Here is a 16418-nt window from a genome sequence, read left to right as displayed (position 1 = left end):
ATCCAAGTACGCGAGCAGCAGAAGTCAAGCCATGTCAGGCTCCTAAAACTCTATATTGGAAGAAAAATTTCAATACGGCAAAAAAATGGCCAAAAATTCTGACAAGTTCATCAATTTCCTTAAGTTCTCTCAATCGAAACATTATTTTAGAATATAAAAAACAGTAATCAAATCGTAGCTTAATAAACTTTGCACATTAGTTATCACTTTACATCAGAATGAACGCGACAAAACTAAACAATGGCCAAACAATTAAATCGAAATTAATCATGAGACAGAACAATATTTAAACACAAAAAATCGTATGTCACCAAAACCAAGCCCTAAGAATATTCGCAGAAAAAAAGTGTTGTTGCAAAATTATAAAAGTGAAGCTGGCCAAAATCTCTTATGTCAAATAAATCAATTGCAAACAAAAAAATTTATTAAAAAACCAAGAAAAACTTTAATTAAAAATTCAATTAAAGAACAAAAACTACAATAAAAAATCAAAGGAACAAAGACCAAAATCATTAGTTAAAATTGAAAATTTTTAATTTGATTAGGGCAACGTGAATAAAAGTCTGAGGAGAATTCTAGAAAGAAACATGCCAGTTTGGAGAATACATACATTGAGAAAAAGATTAAACAAAACTAATTCGCAATTTCTGAAAAATCAAAAACTAAATTGAACACTAATTAAAAATAAAAACGAAAAAAATTGCTAAAACCTGGATTTTTTTATTAGACAATCGAGGTTCAAGAACAATACAGAGCCATCTTCCTGTGTCAGTATGATGTGAAAACAGCTCAATTGCAAAACAGTAAATCAATTTGTGAAATTCAAAAAATATTCCCTGAATTTAAAGGGTTATCGCCAAAAAAAATCAATTAGCAACAAACTGAAACAAAAAGCACCAATGTTGCACCAAAAGACTTACTTTTTGAGGCCAAAAAAAATCAAAGTAAAAACAAAAACACAACTTTGACAAAAACCGGCAAAATCGGATTAGTATGCGTACAATTTTATAAAAACTAAAACGATTTGACGTCAATAAGAGGCTTCAATTTCCGGAACAATCACAAAGCTGTTAACAAATTTCCTTTTTTTAGTTTAAAAACAAGTCCGTTCACCTTGCCAAAAATGAAAAAATTCATAAAAACCAAAAATTGACAACAAATTTGGCCAATAGGCCAGGAGAAATATTGGCCAATTTTGCACTTGAAACACACTATAAAGCTCTCAGAAACAATATGGCATCGATTTCAAATGGATTCATATACCGTGTGGCATCAATCAAAATTTTCTTCTATAAAAAACAGAAACATAACCGCAAATTGCCGGAGAATAGCCGCGTTGGTGGCCATCCATGGAATTGAAACAGCTGAAGAAATAAGATAGACAGATTGACCAACAGTCTTTTAATAGACCACTGGACTTTTTGGGTCAGATTCAAACTGTCATTTTTATGAGACACATACGCTCTATAAGAAACCAAGAGATTTTTCGAAATTAATATTTGAAATAAAAAAACTAATACTCAAGAATTAGGGCATAAACGTTTGGCAGTACTTATATACACACTATTGATCTGCAACTAGTAAAGGTTCATAAAATTTAAAGTTCATTACGTGAATTCAGAAGTCATTTTTTGAGTGAGGTAAGTCACGCGATTGACCTAGAAGCAGAACACATGACGTCACGCACACAAATTTTATTAGCTGCAAAGCAGAAGTCCCTGAATTTGAAAGTCAATGGCCGCAAGAATCATCGATGGAGACGACGAATTAAAAAACACGATGTCCCCGATAATAGCCTCCATCGCTTTGCGGCTATTAATGAAAAATAATTGCGCCAAATGGATGAAAACATGGCTAAAAACTGTCATCTATATGCGCCAATCTCAAACTCTTTTCAAAGTCAAAAAGTCATTCACTCAACGCAGCGCTTGAAGAAACTTCTCTCGCTCAGGAAAAGTTTGTTCACATTGCAATTTTACTCACTTTCACTAATAGGTCAAAACACCGCTTGAACAAATAGTACTTCCGATAAAAAAAAACATAGCCGGGAGAATTCCGGAAAAGACTGAAGATGTCTTCGCCAAAAACAACCTCAGCCTGCCGACCTCACCTACCTAACGACTGATGGACGTGAGACGCAATGAAAATAAAAAACTATCTTAATTGAAATTTTACGTTTTCACTTTGTTCATTTATAAATACAAAAAGAAAACAATATTTAAAGCAATTGAGACCAATTCATTGCACACACAAGCCAAAATAAGCACAAGAAAATTTTCGCAAATTTTGTCAAATTTCTAAAAAATTGATGATAACAGAGTACTTCTTTTAAATTTGTAATAAAACTGCCATTGAGCCTTAAAGCTTACCTTCGGTTATACGTTAAAGCAAGAAAACACACTAATGGGCTAAAAATAGCTAAAATAGGCTTAAAACCGGAGAACTTGAAAAACCTTCAAATTGCCAAAAAAAATCCCCCTTTAATAATCAGAAACCTTCGAAATTTTAACAAAATAGCCTCAAAATTATAAATTTAGTCTAAAATAACTTAAGTCTAGAGAGCATAAAAATTTCGAAAACAAAAAAAAACAGATTGAAAAAGCCGCACGTTAACAAAAAAATAGATAACATTTTTAAAAGATTCTACTATAAAACCTTTAATTGCGTTCAGTTAGTAAAAACAACCCTAAAATTAACCTTAATTCATCAATTGAACTCAAATTGAACTAAAAAACAATCTAAAAGCAAAAAACAGAAGATTTTGGCTAAAGAAAATTCAAAACACCGAAAAACGAAACATTGTTCAAATTACGCCTATTTTCTTAAAAAAATACACAATTAATTTCATATTAGTGAAATCAAAAGGCCGTCAATACCAATTTAAAAATTAGTTGGAACCGAAAAAGTTACCCCAGACACTAAAACAGAATACAAAAACCGCTAAAAAACGCCTAACTGGAAAAATCACAAAAATAGCTCAATATTGCATGTAAAACTCTAATAGATGACCGGGATGGTCACAAACGCTCCCAAAAAACAACTGCATCGAAAAAGCCGCACGTGATCAGAAAAATTTTTGCTCGCTTAGCGAAAATTTTTCCATACCTACATTTCTCCCTCTGTTTCAAAAGAAGGCATGAACAAAAGAACCCCTCACATTTCTCCGTTCTTCGTAACTTTTTCAAACGTTATTCAATCCCTGAACTTCCGGCTTTCTTGCTCGCTTCGAGTCTTAGAAATCTTAAGAAAAACAATCCTCCTCTTCGAGTCGTAAAAAACCAAGAGAAGGCCAATAATAGCCCCAGCCATCGCTGTGCGGCTATTAAAAAGACCACAGGACTAATATAACTGCTGCAAACTTCGTTTGAGAGCAATTAAACAAACCTCGTTTGAGAGCAATTAACAAGCAATTTACTAATACACTCAGTGCTATTGAGTGCAACTAACGACGTCAAGCTCATAGAAATAGTTCAAGAGCGGAATGAAAAGTTAAGCAAAAAATATATTTGATCTTGCGTTGTGCAGAAATGTAAAGCGCATTGATCGCCAGACGAAACAGACAAACGCAATAAAGCTACGCTCAGAATATAACCTTGCGGGAGTTAAAAGATTTATATGAAACATTGCATGCCTTTTCACTTCTGAGGACGACACTGTCAATGAACTTGTAGATGCTGGTCAGTCCTATTGAGGGCAGAATGACAACCATGAACAGGAGGTAGATGTAGGTCTTGGTCATGACCCTCAGATTAAGGGTGGACAGCTTCCAGTGACTCCTGAGGTCATCAAGCAGGAAGATGAGGTAGGGCATGAATACAGCCACACTCACAAATAGAAGAGGCGGAATCATAAAGCCAAGCAGGGAAGACTTCCTACAAAAATCAAACAACCCGCGATATTTATTGCGCAAAGAACGGATAGATGCTAACGGATAGATAGGAAAAATATTTATTATTTAAACAAACTAAATAACGTCGGATGAACTGCTCTCGAACTATAGGCGGCGGACAATTTAATTTAGAGGAAGGAGTGTAGTTTAGAAGTTTTCAATAGATGCAAACAATCGGACCCTCCAGGATGGCAGTCTGAATCTTAACCACTAATCTATATAGTGACTGCTACTACATCGCTTTTATTTGATTTCGGAACGGGAGAAATTGAGATAATGCAAAGTCAATCGTGAAAAAGTCACTTGGAAGCTATGAATATCTCATCTCTAGAAAAAAAGCAAAAACATCAAGCAAAAGTTTTGCATAAGACACACGTTTACAATAATTGCTTCAAACTTCGTTCGAGAGCATTTAACATATATTTATATATAACTTCAGCACCATTTGACAGTAAAATCAAAACCCATATATAAACGAAGCTCCTAAACTGTTACATAATGGGACCACTAAAAGTATCAAATCTATTGAGATCAATCGGAAGTTATTGAGCAGAAAAAAGTGTCCTCTCACTCACTCAACGGCCTTGTCTCGGATGCCAGCAGTGCTCCGATCGAAAGTCTCAAACCAAGCCAACAGCACAGCGGGTGTGGATACAAATATGAAAAGGACAACGTAGAGAAAGTTCACGAGACAACCCCTCAGGAAAGACGTAGGTCCAATGTTCTGTAGATTTTCCCAAATGATATCTTTCTTGGGCGGAGACAACTTCACATTCCAGAACTCGGCACCCAAATCGTGTTGATGGTGAGGCGGCATCCTTCTCAAGTTGCGATTGGCACTCGTTTTGAAGTCATCCACTACTCTTTTAGCCACGTGGAATGACGGCAGCACTATGAACGCAATTCCTGAAGCAAACCACCATGATAGAAGCGGGTCTAGGAAATCAAAACCCACGGAAATAACCCCCGTCTGATTTTATTAGGAAATAAGCCCCCTGTTAACATTGAACTTCGGTGGCGATAATTTGTTCGGCAATAATCATTTCGTATGAAGACCCAAGCGCCGCAATGGCACGGCCATGATTTGTGAGGCCAAACCCGCAGCTCGTTAACAGTCGATCGGGTGTTTATTTACGCAATCTGATGCAATGATAAAATTCAAAATATAACATGATATTCACTTCAATTAAATATCGTGGACCCCATTAAAAACGTCATGGCAACTTATTTTGGTCCCTACTTAGGTAAGCTTGTTGTCTCCTGATTGGTGTTCGGTTACGGCATTCAATTTTTAAACACAACCGTCACATTGCCGGAATAGCACCAAAAGACTTCGGTGCCGCAAAACACAGATAGAAAAAGATACAGCAATGAGCTGAAAAATTTATCGGTGCCTCTTAAAAAAATATATCGTTAAGTGAACTTACGTATTGAAAAATCATTATGTTGAATGAGGTTAAGTCACGAGTGATCAACGTCTAGTCTAGACAGGCAGAGCATTTAATTCAGGGGGGGGTACAATAACTTTCGACACTGGAGAGGTACGAGCCCCTGCTCCCCCGGATAACGCTTCGAGTCCTTAACTCAGCGATAGTGCCCTTGCTAACGCTACTTTAGATCACGCAAAAAGCATGAAATCAAGCCAGCGTGAAAAAGGCACGGAAAAAGTCAATCGAAAGAATGTTCTAGAACAAATGTAAAACGAAAAATGGCCGTCATACGACGAATTAAAAACATAGCCGGAAGAACTCCGAAAACGACTCCAACTTCACAAACGAAACCATAATTGCAGCCAAAAACATCTGGTTCCTGAAAACATTTACTCTTCACCTCACCCAAAATTGGCAAAAAACACACCCCTGTCACAATGAGAATGATTTGCATCATTGAAACATGCCAGAATAAAAACATTAACATACAAAACGCGACTTAAAAACTTAAGATTTAAAAACTTAAGACATAATTCTAACAGAAAAACGCACTGTGAAATCTTGATAAAGCAAAATTTTGTTAATAATTTTTCCAACGTTGAAAATTGGCCAAAAACTCAGAGGATGATCAAAAACGATACCCTCAAAAAATTCAGACAGGTCAAAAAATGACCGGGCTAAAATTTCATCATGAAATAACTCATGATAAAGGTCTTAAACTTAAAACTCGATAACTATCTCTGTTACCCACCCAAAAGACACAATGAGAAAGCATAATGCAGATACTATATTTAGAAACTGAACTACTCATGAAAAGAAAATATCTGACTGAAGAAAACTAAAAAAAAAGACTTTTAACTCAAGAAAATATTTTTTCTTTGGCGTAATGGCTATGAGACAATAAGATATAATTTGTTCTAGTTGGAGCTATCACAGACAAAAAAAACTAATGGAACACTTAAATTAATCAAGAAAAAGACAAAGGAAACAATGAAACTCAAAGGCAAAATTGTTTAGTACAAAAATCTAGCGCCAACTTGCGGAAAATGAAAATCAGTCGGAACGTTTTTAAAGTGTTTCCAGCAAAGCTTCAGTGCTGCATTATATTAAATGAAATCAACCCCAACAAACAAAATTATTTTAGGAAAAAGGTTTTACGGAAATACTGTAGAAAAGAAAGAAACAAAATGACCATTCCGTAATTTTTGAAAGTTAAAAATGAAATTGAAAAATTAGGAAAATGAAGAAATTTCATTATTTAACATTCGAGGCTTAATGACATCACATAGTCATGGTCCTTTCTATTTACAAAATGGAACCAGAACTCAAGAATTCGAAACCTTAAAAAATTTCGCCAAAAATTGTCAAATAAAGCTAAAACTGCACTTTTGAAAGAAAATATAACTGAATTTCAAAACGAAAACTCATTTGAAACAAGGATTGAGGCAAGTCAGGAGTTTAACGTGAAAATGCTGTTTTGTGCCACATTGAAGCAGCGTTGATACTCGTTGTGGTAATATACAAAAACCTGATGTGAAAATCATTTTGTGGCACGTGCGTTGAAATAAAGTCGCCGAGTTGATGAGAGCTAAGCTCGAAATTGAATTCCTTTAAAATTTGGAACAACCTTATTGAAGTAAATTACCTCAAGAGTTCAAGACCGAGCTTCAAAACCCGGTGAGATTGTTCTTGATCCCCCCCCCCCCCCACCTCCAACGTCGTACCGCCGCTAGCCCTTTAAAAAAAAGCAGTCGAGTACTGCAACAGAAATAGCCACAACGGGGAGGACACTTCCGAGAAAATTTTTGTCCTATAAATTTTTGTCCTAAAAATTACTCGGCAAGTCATCAAAAAAGCAGTGGTCGACAACAACACGATCAAAAGTCTAGCTATCGCAAAAAAGAACCTTCGATTCGGGAAAGCACTTCGTTTTTTTTTTACGATTTGCAATCCCCCGTATGATATAAATACAGTTTCGAATATGGGAAAAATGAATTACAATCTAAGAAAAACTGTTGTGAACGATAGTGTTCGTCTGCAAATCCAGTCTCAAGATAATGCTAGCTCACGAGACATCATTGATGGCTCTGACCCCATCAGTGATGCAAATACTGGTTTGACGCAAACCTTTCAAGACTTGAGTGTAAAAGAGCAATTCCACACAACACCAGGAACCATACTTTTCATCCCCGACACTGTCAACAAACTCTATAAGGTGCAAGTGTTAGAAAACTCGGGGCATGAAACCAAAATTAGATATAGTGGTTGGGGCTCAGAGCACGACACGTGGTTTAATGCGAAATCAGTTTGGGCCTATTCGAAGCACAAACATAACTTGAAGAATCGCAAAAAAATAACAAAAGAAATTTCAGATAAAATTGACCTACTCCTCGCGTCGTGTGAGCAGAACCAGCTTGATGATAATTTCTTTGAAAACGTTGAACAAACAATACTGAACGAGAACAAAAAGTTGCCCTCTTTACAGACAATAGTTAGTTCACATGTTCCAACATGCCGTTTCGTTCCGGTCAAATTTAGAACTAAGTGGTCACAACTGCTAACCAGCATCCTGGATGATTGTGCCACAACACCAGATGACGAACTAAATTGGCAGAAATTGTTTTCAGTTTCGAAGTGTATCCTGCGTGCGAGCAACCGAGGAGGTAAAAAGCATAAACGAAATCAGGATCAGCGGCTCTCCGATCGAATCGATCGATGGAATGCGGGTGAATATGCAAACCTTTGGACAGAAGCTTTGGCAATGAAACAAGCGAGGAAAAAATCCACAAACGGAATAGAAGAATTAGCCAGTAGAGCTAAAAGTCTATGTTTGCAAGGTCAATTTGGTCGCGCCGCAAAAATACTGTCATCTGAGGGACTTGCGCCTAATAACAGAGGTACTCTGAAAGCACTAGAAGAGCTACATCCCAAAGAAGTGCCTCCAACTTTGCTCCAACCAGACAATGTTGCTTCAAGTGCGTATCAATTTAGTGATAACATAGTTTTTGAACAATTGAAAACTTTCAGCAAGTACACTGCAGCTGGTCCTTCCAAGATGTATCCAGAGCATCTATTGCACGCAGTAGAGTGTACTGCTCCCGACCACTCTGAATCCGCCCTTAAAGCAATAACAAGGTTTGTAAATACAGGAAGCAGGGGTAATTTCCCTTCATTTGTTTCAAAAGCCCTCTGCAGCGCATCGCTCACCGCTCTATCCAAAAAGAAAGGAGGAGTACGTCCAATAGCTGTCAGTGAAATCCTGAGGCGCCTGATTGCTAAATGTTTGGTGAAAGAAGCAAAATCAGAAGCAATTGAGTTGTTCGATTCCATTCAGCTAGGGGTTGGAGTCAGCGGAGGTGCGGAAGCAATTATCCACTCTGCAAAAATCACCTACGAAAAGATCCTCAACGCTGAATCTAATGAAGGAGTGCTTCTGATTGATTTCCGAAATGCCTTTAATTCGGTTAAGCGTTCACACTTATTGCAAGCAGCATGCAATTTCATACCAGGTATCGCAGCCTTCACATATTTTTGCTACTCTCAGCATGTGCCACTACTGTACAATAACGCCAGTCTTCAAAGTGAATCGGGTGTTCAGCAAGGAGATCCCTTGGGTCCACTTCTCTTTTTGTTGACGTTATGGCCTGTTATAGAAAAAATAAGAGACGCGGTTCCAAATCTTACCCAGCACACTTGGTATTTGGACGATGGTTTTGTCGCAGGTTCAGAAGATCAAATCCGAACTACGCTCGATATCTTAGCTAATGAAGGTCCAAAAAGGGGTCTGTATTTGAGGAAAGACAAGTGCGAACTCTGGTCAATCGTAGATCTACCTTCAGTTGATCGAGAAGTTACAAGAAATATGGGCAATGGTTTTGAAGTACTGGGTGCCGCAGTCGGATCACCAGAATTTGTTTCTTCTTGCCTGCAGAAACGTGTTCAGAAGGTTGTCTCGCTCTTGGATAATTTGAGTTATCTGGATGATCCTCAATGCGCTCTCGGCATACTTCGTTATTGCTTAGGGACACCAAAGTTAGTCTACTCTATACGCACTAACACGCCGACAAGACATCTGATCGATGTTTTAAAAGTTTTTGACTCCAGCCAACGGGATGCGTTAGATCAAATAATAGGTGCTGTCACCTCTGACAATGCGTGGTTGCAGTCAACTTTGCCAATAAACAGTTCAGGCCTCGGAGTGCGACAATCGCAAGAGCAGTACAGAGCCGCATATGTGGGCTCAGTGATAGCATCTGATGACTTGGTTCAGAAAATTACAAACCAGCGCGCGTCAGACAGTAGAGTTTTTAAGGAACTCTATGCAAGCCTTGAACCTTTCAACTTAAATTCCTACACACAGAAGAAAATTCAAGAAGCTGTAGATACTGAAAAGTTTTCAGAGCTGCTTAGAAATCAGTCGTCAAACAGGGAGAAGGCAAGACTGCAATCACTCTCTTTGCCTGATTCCGGCGCATGGCTTGCGGCACCTCCAGTTCCTGCCTTAGGTCTCCATATGTGTCCCAGTGAATTTCAAATTAGTGTCAAACGCAGACTAGGTATTGCAGTTTATGAAGATGAAAGAAAATGCCCTTACTGCAGGTCTGGGACTCTTGACATTTTTGGTGACCACGCCGTCATCTGTCCCGGAAGAGGGGATGCAATTTCTCGGCATGACAGGATTCGCGACCGTTTTGCATCAGCTTGCTCAGCAGCTAATTTGTCCCCAGTCATAGAAAAACGGAACCTTATTGCAGGAAACGGTTCTCGCCCTGGCGACATATTTCTGCCTTCATGGAAATCAGGTCGTCCAGCTGCTCTAGACGTCACCGTAACTTCTCCACTGCAACCAAACATTATAAATCATGCGGCAGAGAAGTCTGGTTACGCGATTGAAGCAGCCGAAGAGCGAAAGTATGCACAACACGAAAATGATTGCTCTGAGCAAGGAATTTTGTTTGTTCCCCTTGCTGTTGAGTCATTGGGTGGTCTGTCGGTCACTCTCAAGAAAGCGTTAAAGCGCATAGCCCTGTTAGCTGACAGCAGGAATTATCAGTCGCAAGGACATGCTATCGCTTTTGATAGATTGGCTCAGTCGGTTTCCGTTGTGATTGTACGAGGATCGGCTACAATGTTGCTTGCACGAGTCCCGTAACCCCAATTTTGCAATATTTTTGGACAAATTCTATTTCCGCAAACATTGTGAACTCCAAAAAGAAAAGAGTCTTTTGAGAAGCGTCACCCAATGAGAGGGGACCTTCGTTTTTGTAAATATTGTCTCACCCAATGAGCGGGGAGAACATAAATAATTTTCAAGAGTTCATAGAAGATTGAAACGAGAAGAATTCTGAAACTTGAGGAGAACAGGACTGATGTTATAGAGTGCGATTGAGAAGAGTGAAGAATTCTTCAACAAAAAACACACTTATTTGAACCTTGAATGAGCAAAAACTTTTAATTCCGAATCAAAGTTTGATAACAAAGATTTGTATTAATTCATTAATTTCATACAAAAAAAAAATTGTTTACACTAGTACTGTTTTCAAAACAAATGATTCAACTTTTCTCTACTTTTCGCAGCTGCCTCAATTATGAAAAATCTATGACTAAGGCCATTGATATGACGGAAGTGAAAAACACAGTTCTAGAATAAGATTGGCCTGACCGATTTTCGGTTATTACAGTAATCTTTCTTCACAATGTACATTGGGTGACAATTTTTGCTACCTAAAAGACACTATGACACACTTAATTGTCATCAACTGGACACAATTTGGTGCAAATGTGACCAAAAAGAACCATGATATAGAGGACACAATTGAAACAATTGAGAGCCTACGAAGATCTTCCAGCAGTTTGACGTTATCCACTTCAATTTCATTTTCAATTGAATCTGAAAAACTTTGGTCTACATAACTTTAAATATTGCAGACAAAGAATTTGCGACGATACTGTGAGATTTTGTTTTAGAGAAACAGAAGACTGCCAAAAATTCCAAGATAGGCACTTTTACAATTATAAAAATCTGTTTTGAAGTTTGCTTCTGTCAGGAGCGCAAGGAGGGAGGGGGTTTGATTCCAGCTTGCGTTAGCCTGCCAATAATTTCACTAACACAAACCACAAATAAACCAATTTAAGCGCAATTTCAGTCTGACTTTCAGTAGTAAATTGCTGCAAACTGCGTTCAACTGCTTGAATTGTAAAGAAGAGCAATTTCGATCACGCAGAACCCAAAAACTCAAAGCGAAGACGAGCAAATGCAAAAGTTGATACGGTCAAGCAAAAACAGCATACAAACAAAAATACGTCAAGGGCGAAAATTACAATAAATTGATACAATTACGACTAAAAATTGATAGCAATTTAAAATGGTCTTGAGAATGCGTTCAGCTTGTTAATCTAATTTTTCTTGTGTAACTTTTGCATTTATTTAATTTGTGCAATTGTGCAAACCTCTTCTATACCAGCTGTTACAAACATTGCCGGCAGATTGCCGGAAAATAGCCGCGATAGACGCTTGGGGCCTTCCATGAATTGAAACAACTAGAGAGATTAGATCAGATCGACCACCAGTCCTTTAATTAGACTTTTTGGGTTAGCTTTGGACTGTCATTTTGATGAGACACATAAGCTCTATAAGTAGAAAACCATAATAGGGCTTTTCAAAATTAGGATCTTTTCCGTTTGTACCCCTCAGCTTAGTGGGCGCATATTATTCAGATGCACGTGCAATATTTTTTACATAATGACTTACTACGTAATGGCACGTGCTCTGTAACTGGGGGGGGGGGCATAACGAGCGCATAACGTACTGGGGGGGGCACAAACGGAGAAGATCCCACACAAACGGAGAAGATCCCAAAAATAACATTCAAAATCAAAAACTCAAGACTCTAATAATCAAGAATTAAGGCATATATGTTTGGCACTACTTAGATGCACACTATTGACCTTTATCAAGTATATGTTCAAAAAATTTAAAGTTCCATAAGTGAGTTCAGAAGTCATTTTTTTGACTGAGGTAAGTCATTGAAAAAGTCAATTCCAAGAAGTCAGGGTAAGACGAAACAAAAATCTGTTAGGCGAAGTAAAAACATAGCCGGTACAATACCGGAAACGACTCGAATCGTCGTGCAATATAATCTCTACCCCTAACTTGGACAAAATCAGAATATCGAAAAAAAAACACCAGAAATAACAAAAATAGTAGACCAATATAACATAAAAAGCGTTAAAATTTTTTCATTTCAGGGGTGTGGGTAGGTGCTGGTGGGGGGGGGGGGGGTTGGTAGGTGGGGGCAGGTAGATGGTGGTGGGGGCAGGTAGGTGGGGTGGGGGGTAGGTACGTTGCGGGGGGGGGGGCGTAGGTAGTTACGTGGGGGGGGGGGGGGTAAGTACGTTGGGGTTGGGGGTAGGTACGTGGGGGGGGGGGGGTAGGTACGTGGGGGGGGGTAGGTACGTGGGTAGGTAAATTCAAGTCATGAACAAACTTGCTTTCTGCTAAAAAAAACCTGTAGAATCTCAATACTCCTCTTCGAGTCGTAAAAATGTAGCAGGACAAGTCCTGACGTATAATTCAAAGAATTTTCATTGACTAAACAGAAAACTAGACCTAGAACGGACTATGAATGGCTTGGGAAAACCATTTAGAAAAAAAATCCTATCCAAAAAATTGAAAAAACAGTAAAAATCAAAGTGAAATTGCCGCATGTGAACAAAAAACCACTAGCGAGAAAGCGAATTTTTGTTCAAACAACTTTTGCTCACTCAACTTTAAATTTAGAGCAAAAAAATTTCACTTTGCAAAACCACTAGCTTTTTCGCTCCACTTCCTGTTTCAGGGTGACCAAAATCACTACTCCAATTTGACTTCAAAAATCATGAAATTGTGTGAACAGATCTTAAAACAATACAATTCAAATTCTTAGAAATGTAATAAAATTTAGGAGCGCTATGATAGCCGCCTGGAATTGAGGACGCGACTATTTAAAAAGAGTAATACACCTCACATGAATTTTCTTTTACAATTCTGCTTTCGAGCTGTCGACTGTTTCGAGGGCAATAAAAGATAATTGTGGTAGTTTCCAATACAAAATTATTCTTGTCTTACTGCAATTGTGAATTTTTGATCAGGTAATGATGGAAATTAATTCTGTGTACGTCTTTCGCCTCTTTCGAAATTCAAAAGTCAAGTCTGTTCTAAGTCATTTTTGTTTTTGCTTTAGTGAGGGAGAATTCTACAATTATTTTGTACAAAGACCTTTAATAATATTTTAAACGAGCCGGGAAAAACACAAGTTTTTTTTAATTGAGAAGTATCTGTGCAATACAATCGTCTATTTTATCAATTGTAATGTTCAAATTTGTGCGTTATGTCACAGTTTAATTTCGTTTAGCTTCCGCTACGTTCGACCGTATGAAGCATCAATTATTCAATGTTTTCAAACAGATAAAACATGCAACTATGGAAATATGGGTTACAATAGATTTTTTTTTTCAATTTCGCTGGCAAAACCCATTTTCCAACATGTTTTTATTCAACCACTTGTTGAAGAACTTGAGGATTAAGTGTCTCTTTTTCATTAAAGCTTCACTAAAGCGGAAGATTTTTTTTTAAATTTTCAATGGTTAGTAAGAGTGTTCCTCGGTTCTGCATTAAAAAATGGAGATACTTCTTGGAGCAGATATTTTTGTTCGGCGGAGATTTTAACATAAAATTTTGAAGCTTTTTCGTCCATATTCTAAAATTATGATCTACTCATACTGATGTATGTCCTCCTTTTAGAACCCAATTTTAAGTTCAAAGTAATCAAATAGTTGTTTTTTGAAAAAGTTGCATATTTTGTAATTCGTCAGAAGTTGAACCACGAAGGCAGAACATAGGAGCTGAAACATTTCCGAACTTTTAATTTAGGCAATGTCTACAATTTACATATCTTCTGGACCCTTGTATATCTTAATGTTGGTCTCTGTGTCAGAAATGTGATTTTTTCCGTTTGTGCCCCCCATCCCAGTATGTTATGCACCCCCAAGTTACAGAGCACGTGGCACGTGTCATTACATAGTAAATAATTGTAGAACTATGGCACGTGCGTCTGGGGGTGTAAATAATCTGCACTAAAGTGGGGGGGGGGGGTGGTTGCACAAACGGAAGATCCGAGAAATGATTCCACTATCAAACGTACTAACCTAAAGGTTTGCTTCTTAGACTTTTCCTTTCCTTGTCTACTTTTTGTTGCAGCTTCTCCACCTTCTGTTGATAGTAATCTTGTGCGTCCACACTTCTACACACGAATCCCGGCAAACACCAGGCCAACACTCCGAACTTGCGAGGCACCATCCGCAATCGGTTCCCCGTCGTGTTTATTTTTACACCCTCATGTTGGGACGCTCTTTTCTGCTCTCTATTGTTGTTATACTGCACACAATAGTCCAGCGCCAAGGACATGTATTCCAGCTTTTTTAAATACCTGGCCAGCTTTTGTACATTATATGCCATGGTGACCTCCAGCTTTAACTCAGGATATAACTGTGTGAGATAAGAGTGGACGTCCTCTGAAGTAACAGGACAATGATTGCTTTTGTGCACGTTGATATTAGTGATCATGACTGCATTTGTTTTGAATTGTGATTTGAAAGGCATGTTGTCCGTGAAATGCTTCATGAACGCAAGGATGATTCCAATGTATATCACACAGAACGCACTTGGCACAAAGAGGAGCAGAGAGTGATTGCCTAGATTGGATATTGTAGTGAAAGCCAGTGGATCTGCCCTGTTGTCCAGATTACTGCCCAGCAGGTTGATAGGAAGCATCACTATGAGCGATATTGGACACACGCATAACACCACCCTACAAACAACAGAAAATGCATCAATGCTACTATTTATGCTAGAAATTCTAATAGAATAAAGATATCAACAAGATTGCTGAAAAACGAATTTCGCTTGCAATTCGCAGAGCCGAAATAACTATATATTTTAAAACATAGCCGGCAGATTGCCGGAATAGCTGCGAACGAATAGACTTGTGAGTCGTATAACAAATTCAATTTAAACTTAAGTTTTTCAAGTGCATAAGTCATTTTATTGAGTGAGGTAAGTCACGTATGAACAAAATCTAATTAAACAAAAGAGCTAAAAAATGTTGGCTAAAGAGTGAGAAATTACGTCAAGCGCGAAAATGCCGTCAGTGAGAGGAAGAAGTTGTTCAGAAAATTTGCCTTTTTCAGCTTTGCTGCGTGAAAAAATGTAACACGAAATAGGGCGTCAAAAGGCGAAAAAAAATCAACCAAGAGCACCGCAATATAGCTCCGCTCAGCTTACAGCGTCGCGAATAAAAATCAATGTCAAAATGCCACATGTGAACAAAAAACCGCTAGAGAGCAAATTTTGTCAAACACCATTAAAATTAGAGCAAAAAAAAATGTACGCCGTAAAACTACTGCCTTTCCGGTCCACTTCCTGTTTGGAGCGACCAAAATCATCACTCCAATTTGACTTAAAAATCATGAAAATTTGCGAACAAATATTAAAAGATAGCGCCCCAATACAATTCGAATTCTTTGAATTGTAAAAACTAAGAGAAGGCCAATAGTAGCCCCAGCTATCGCTGTGCGGCTATTAATACCGTATAATGTCGTACGAACTGCTTTCAATAGACGGGAGGGCGGTTGACTTCTTCAGTATCCAGATACGGTTTACGGAGGCTAGCTTCAGCTTGTGGAGGGCGCGGGGTGTGAAAAGAAGGGAGGGGAAACAAACTCTAGGAACCGCCCTTCATGAATTTTATGTCTCAAAAAGAGCTTCGCTTAATAGTAAACATGGAGTCTACTCAACCAGGCGGCTTTATGAGAATTTAATACCCTCCGGGCGTTACCTGTCCATCCCGTTTCTGAGGACGAAAACGTCAGAAGTGTTAGACAAAAAATTGGTCAAGCAAAAAATGGCATCAACATAGCCGGCAGAATACCGGAATAGCTGCTAAAGAATAGACCTGCGTGTCGTATAATAGAGATAGAAACAGAGACAGATCTAAATTGAAAAAAAAAATCGACGCCACTCAAAAAAACTTGTTGAATTTTAACAAGTTTTTTTGAGTGGC

The 16418-nt window shown here is 38.2% G+C and overlaps 2 protein-coding genes across 5 annotated transcripts in view; both read right to left on the bottom strand.

Annotated features, from left to right (window-relative positions):
• The window catches only part of LOC142358735 (mechanosensitive cation channel TMEM63A-like), an 86692-nt gene that overhangs the window by 12011 nt on the left and 58263 nt on the right, over positions 1–16418 (bottom strand). For all 3 annotated transcript variants that reach the window (XM_075410278.1, XM_075410279.1, XM_075410277.1), the window contains 3 exons: positions 14506–15167; positions 4465–4795; positions 3632–3872 (listed from right to left, as the gene is read on the bottom strand). In XM_075410278.1, the coding sequence (XP_075266393.1) occupies positions 3632–3872; positions 4465–4795; positions 14506–15167 (1234 nt within the window). The remainder of the gene's footprint in view (positions 1–3631; positions 3873–4464; positions 4796–14505; positions 15168–16418) is intronic.
• LOC142358736 (fermitin family homolog 2-like) overlaps positions 1–16418 on the bottom strand; it is a 184877-nt gene that overhangs the window by 133475 nt on the left and 34984 nt on the right. The window lies entirely within an intron of this gene.

This window comes from Convolutriloba macropyga, chromosome 2 (assembly GCF_964194025.1).
Source record: "Convolutriloba macropyga chromosome 2, txConMacr16.3, whole genome shotgun sequence".
Taxonomy (NCBI): domain Eukaryota; kingdom Metazoa; phylum Xenacoelomorpha; order Acoela; family Convolutidae; genus Convolutriloba; species Convolutriloba macropyga.
This window is presented reverse-complemented; position numbering and strand designations above follow the sequence as displayed.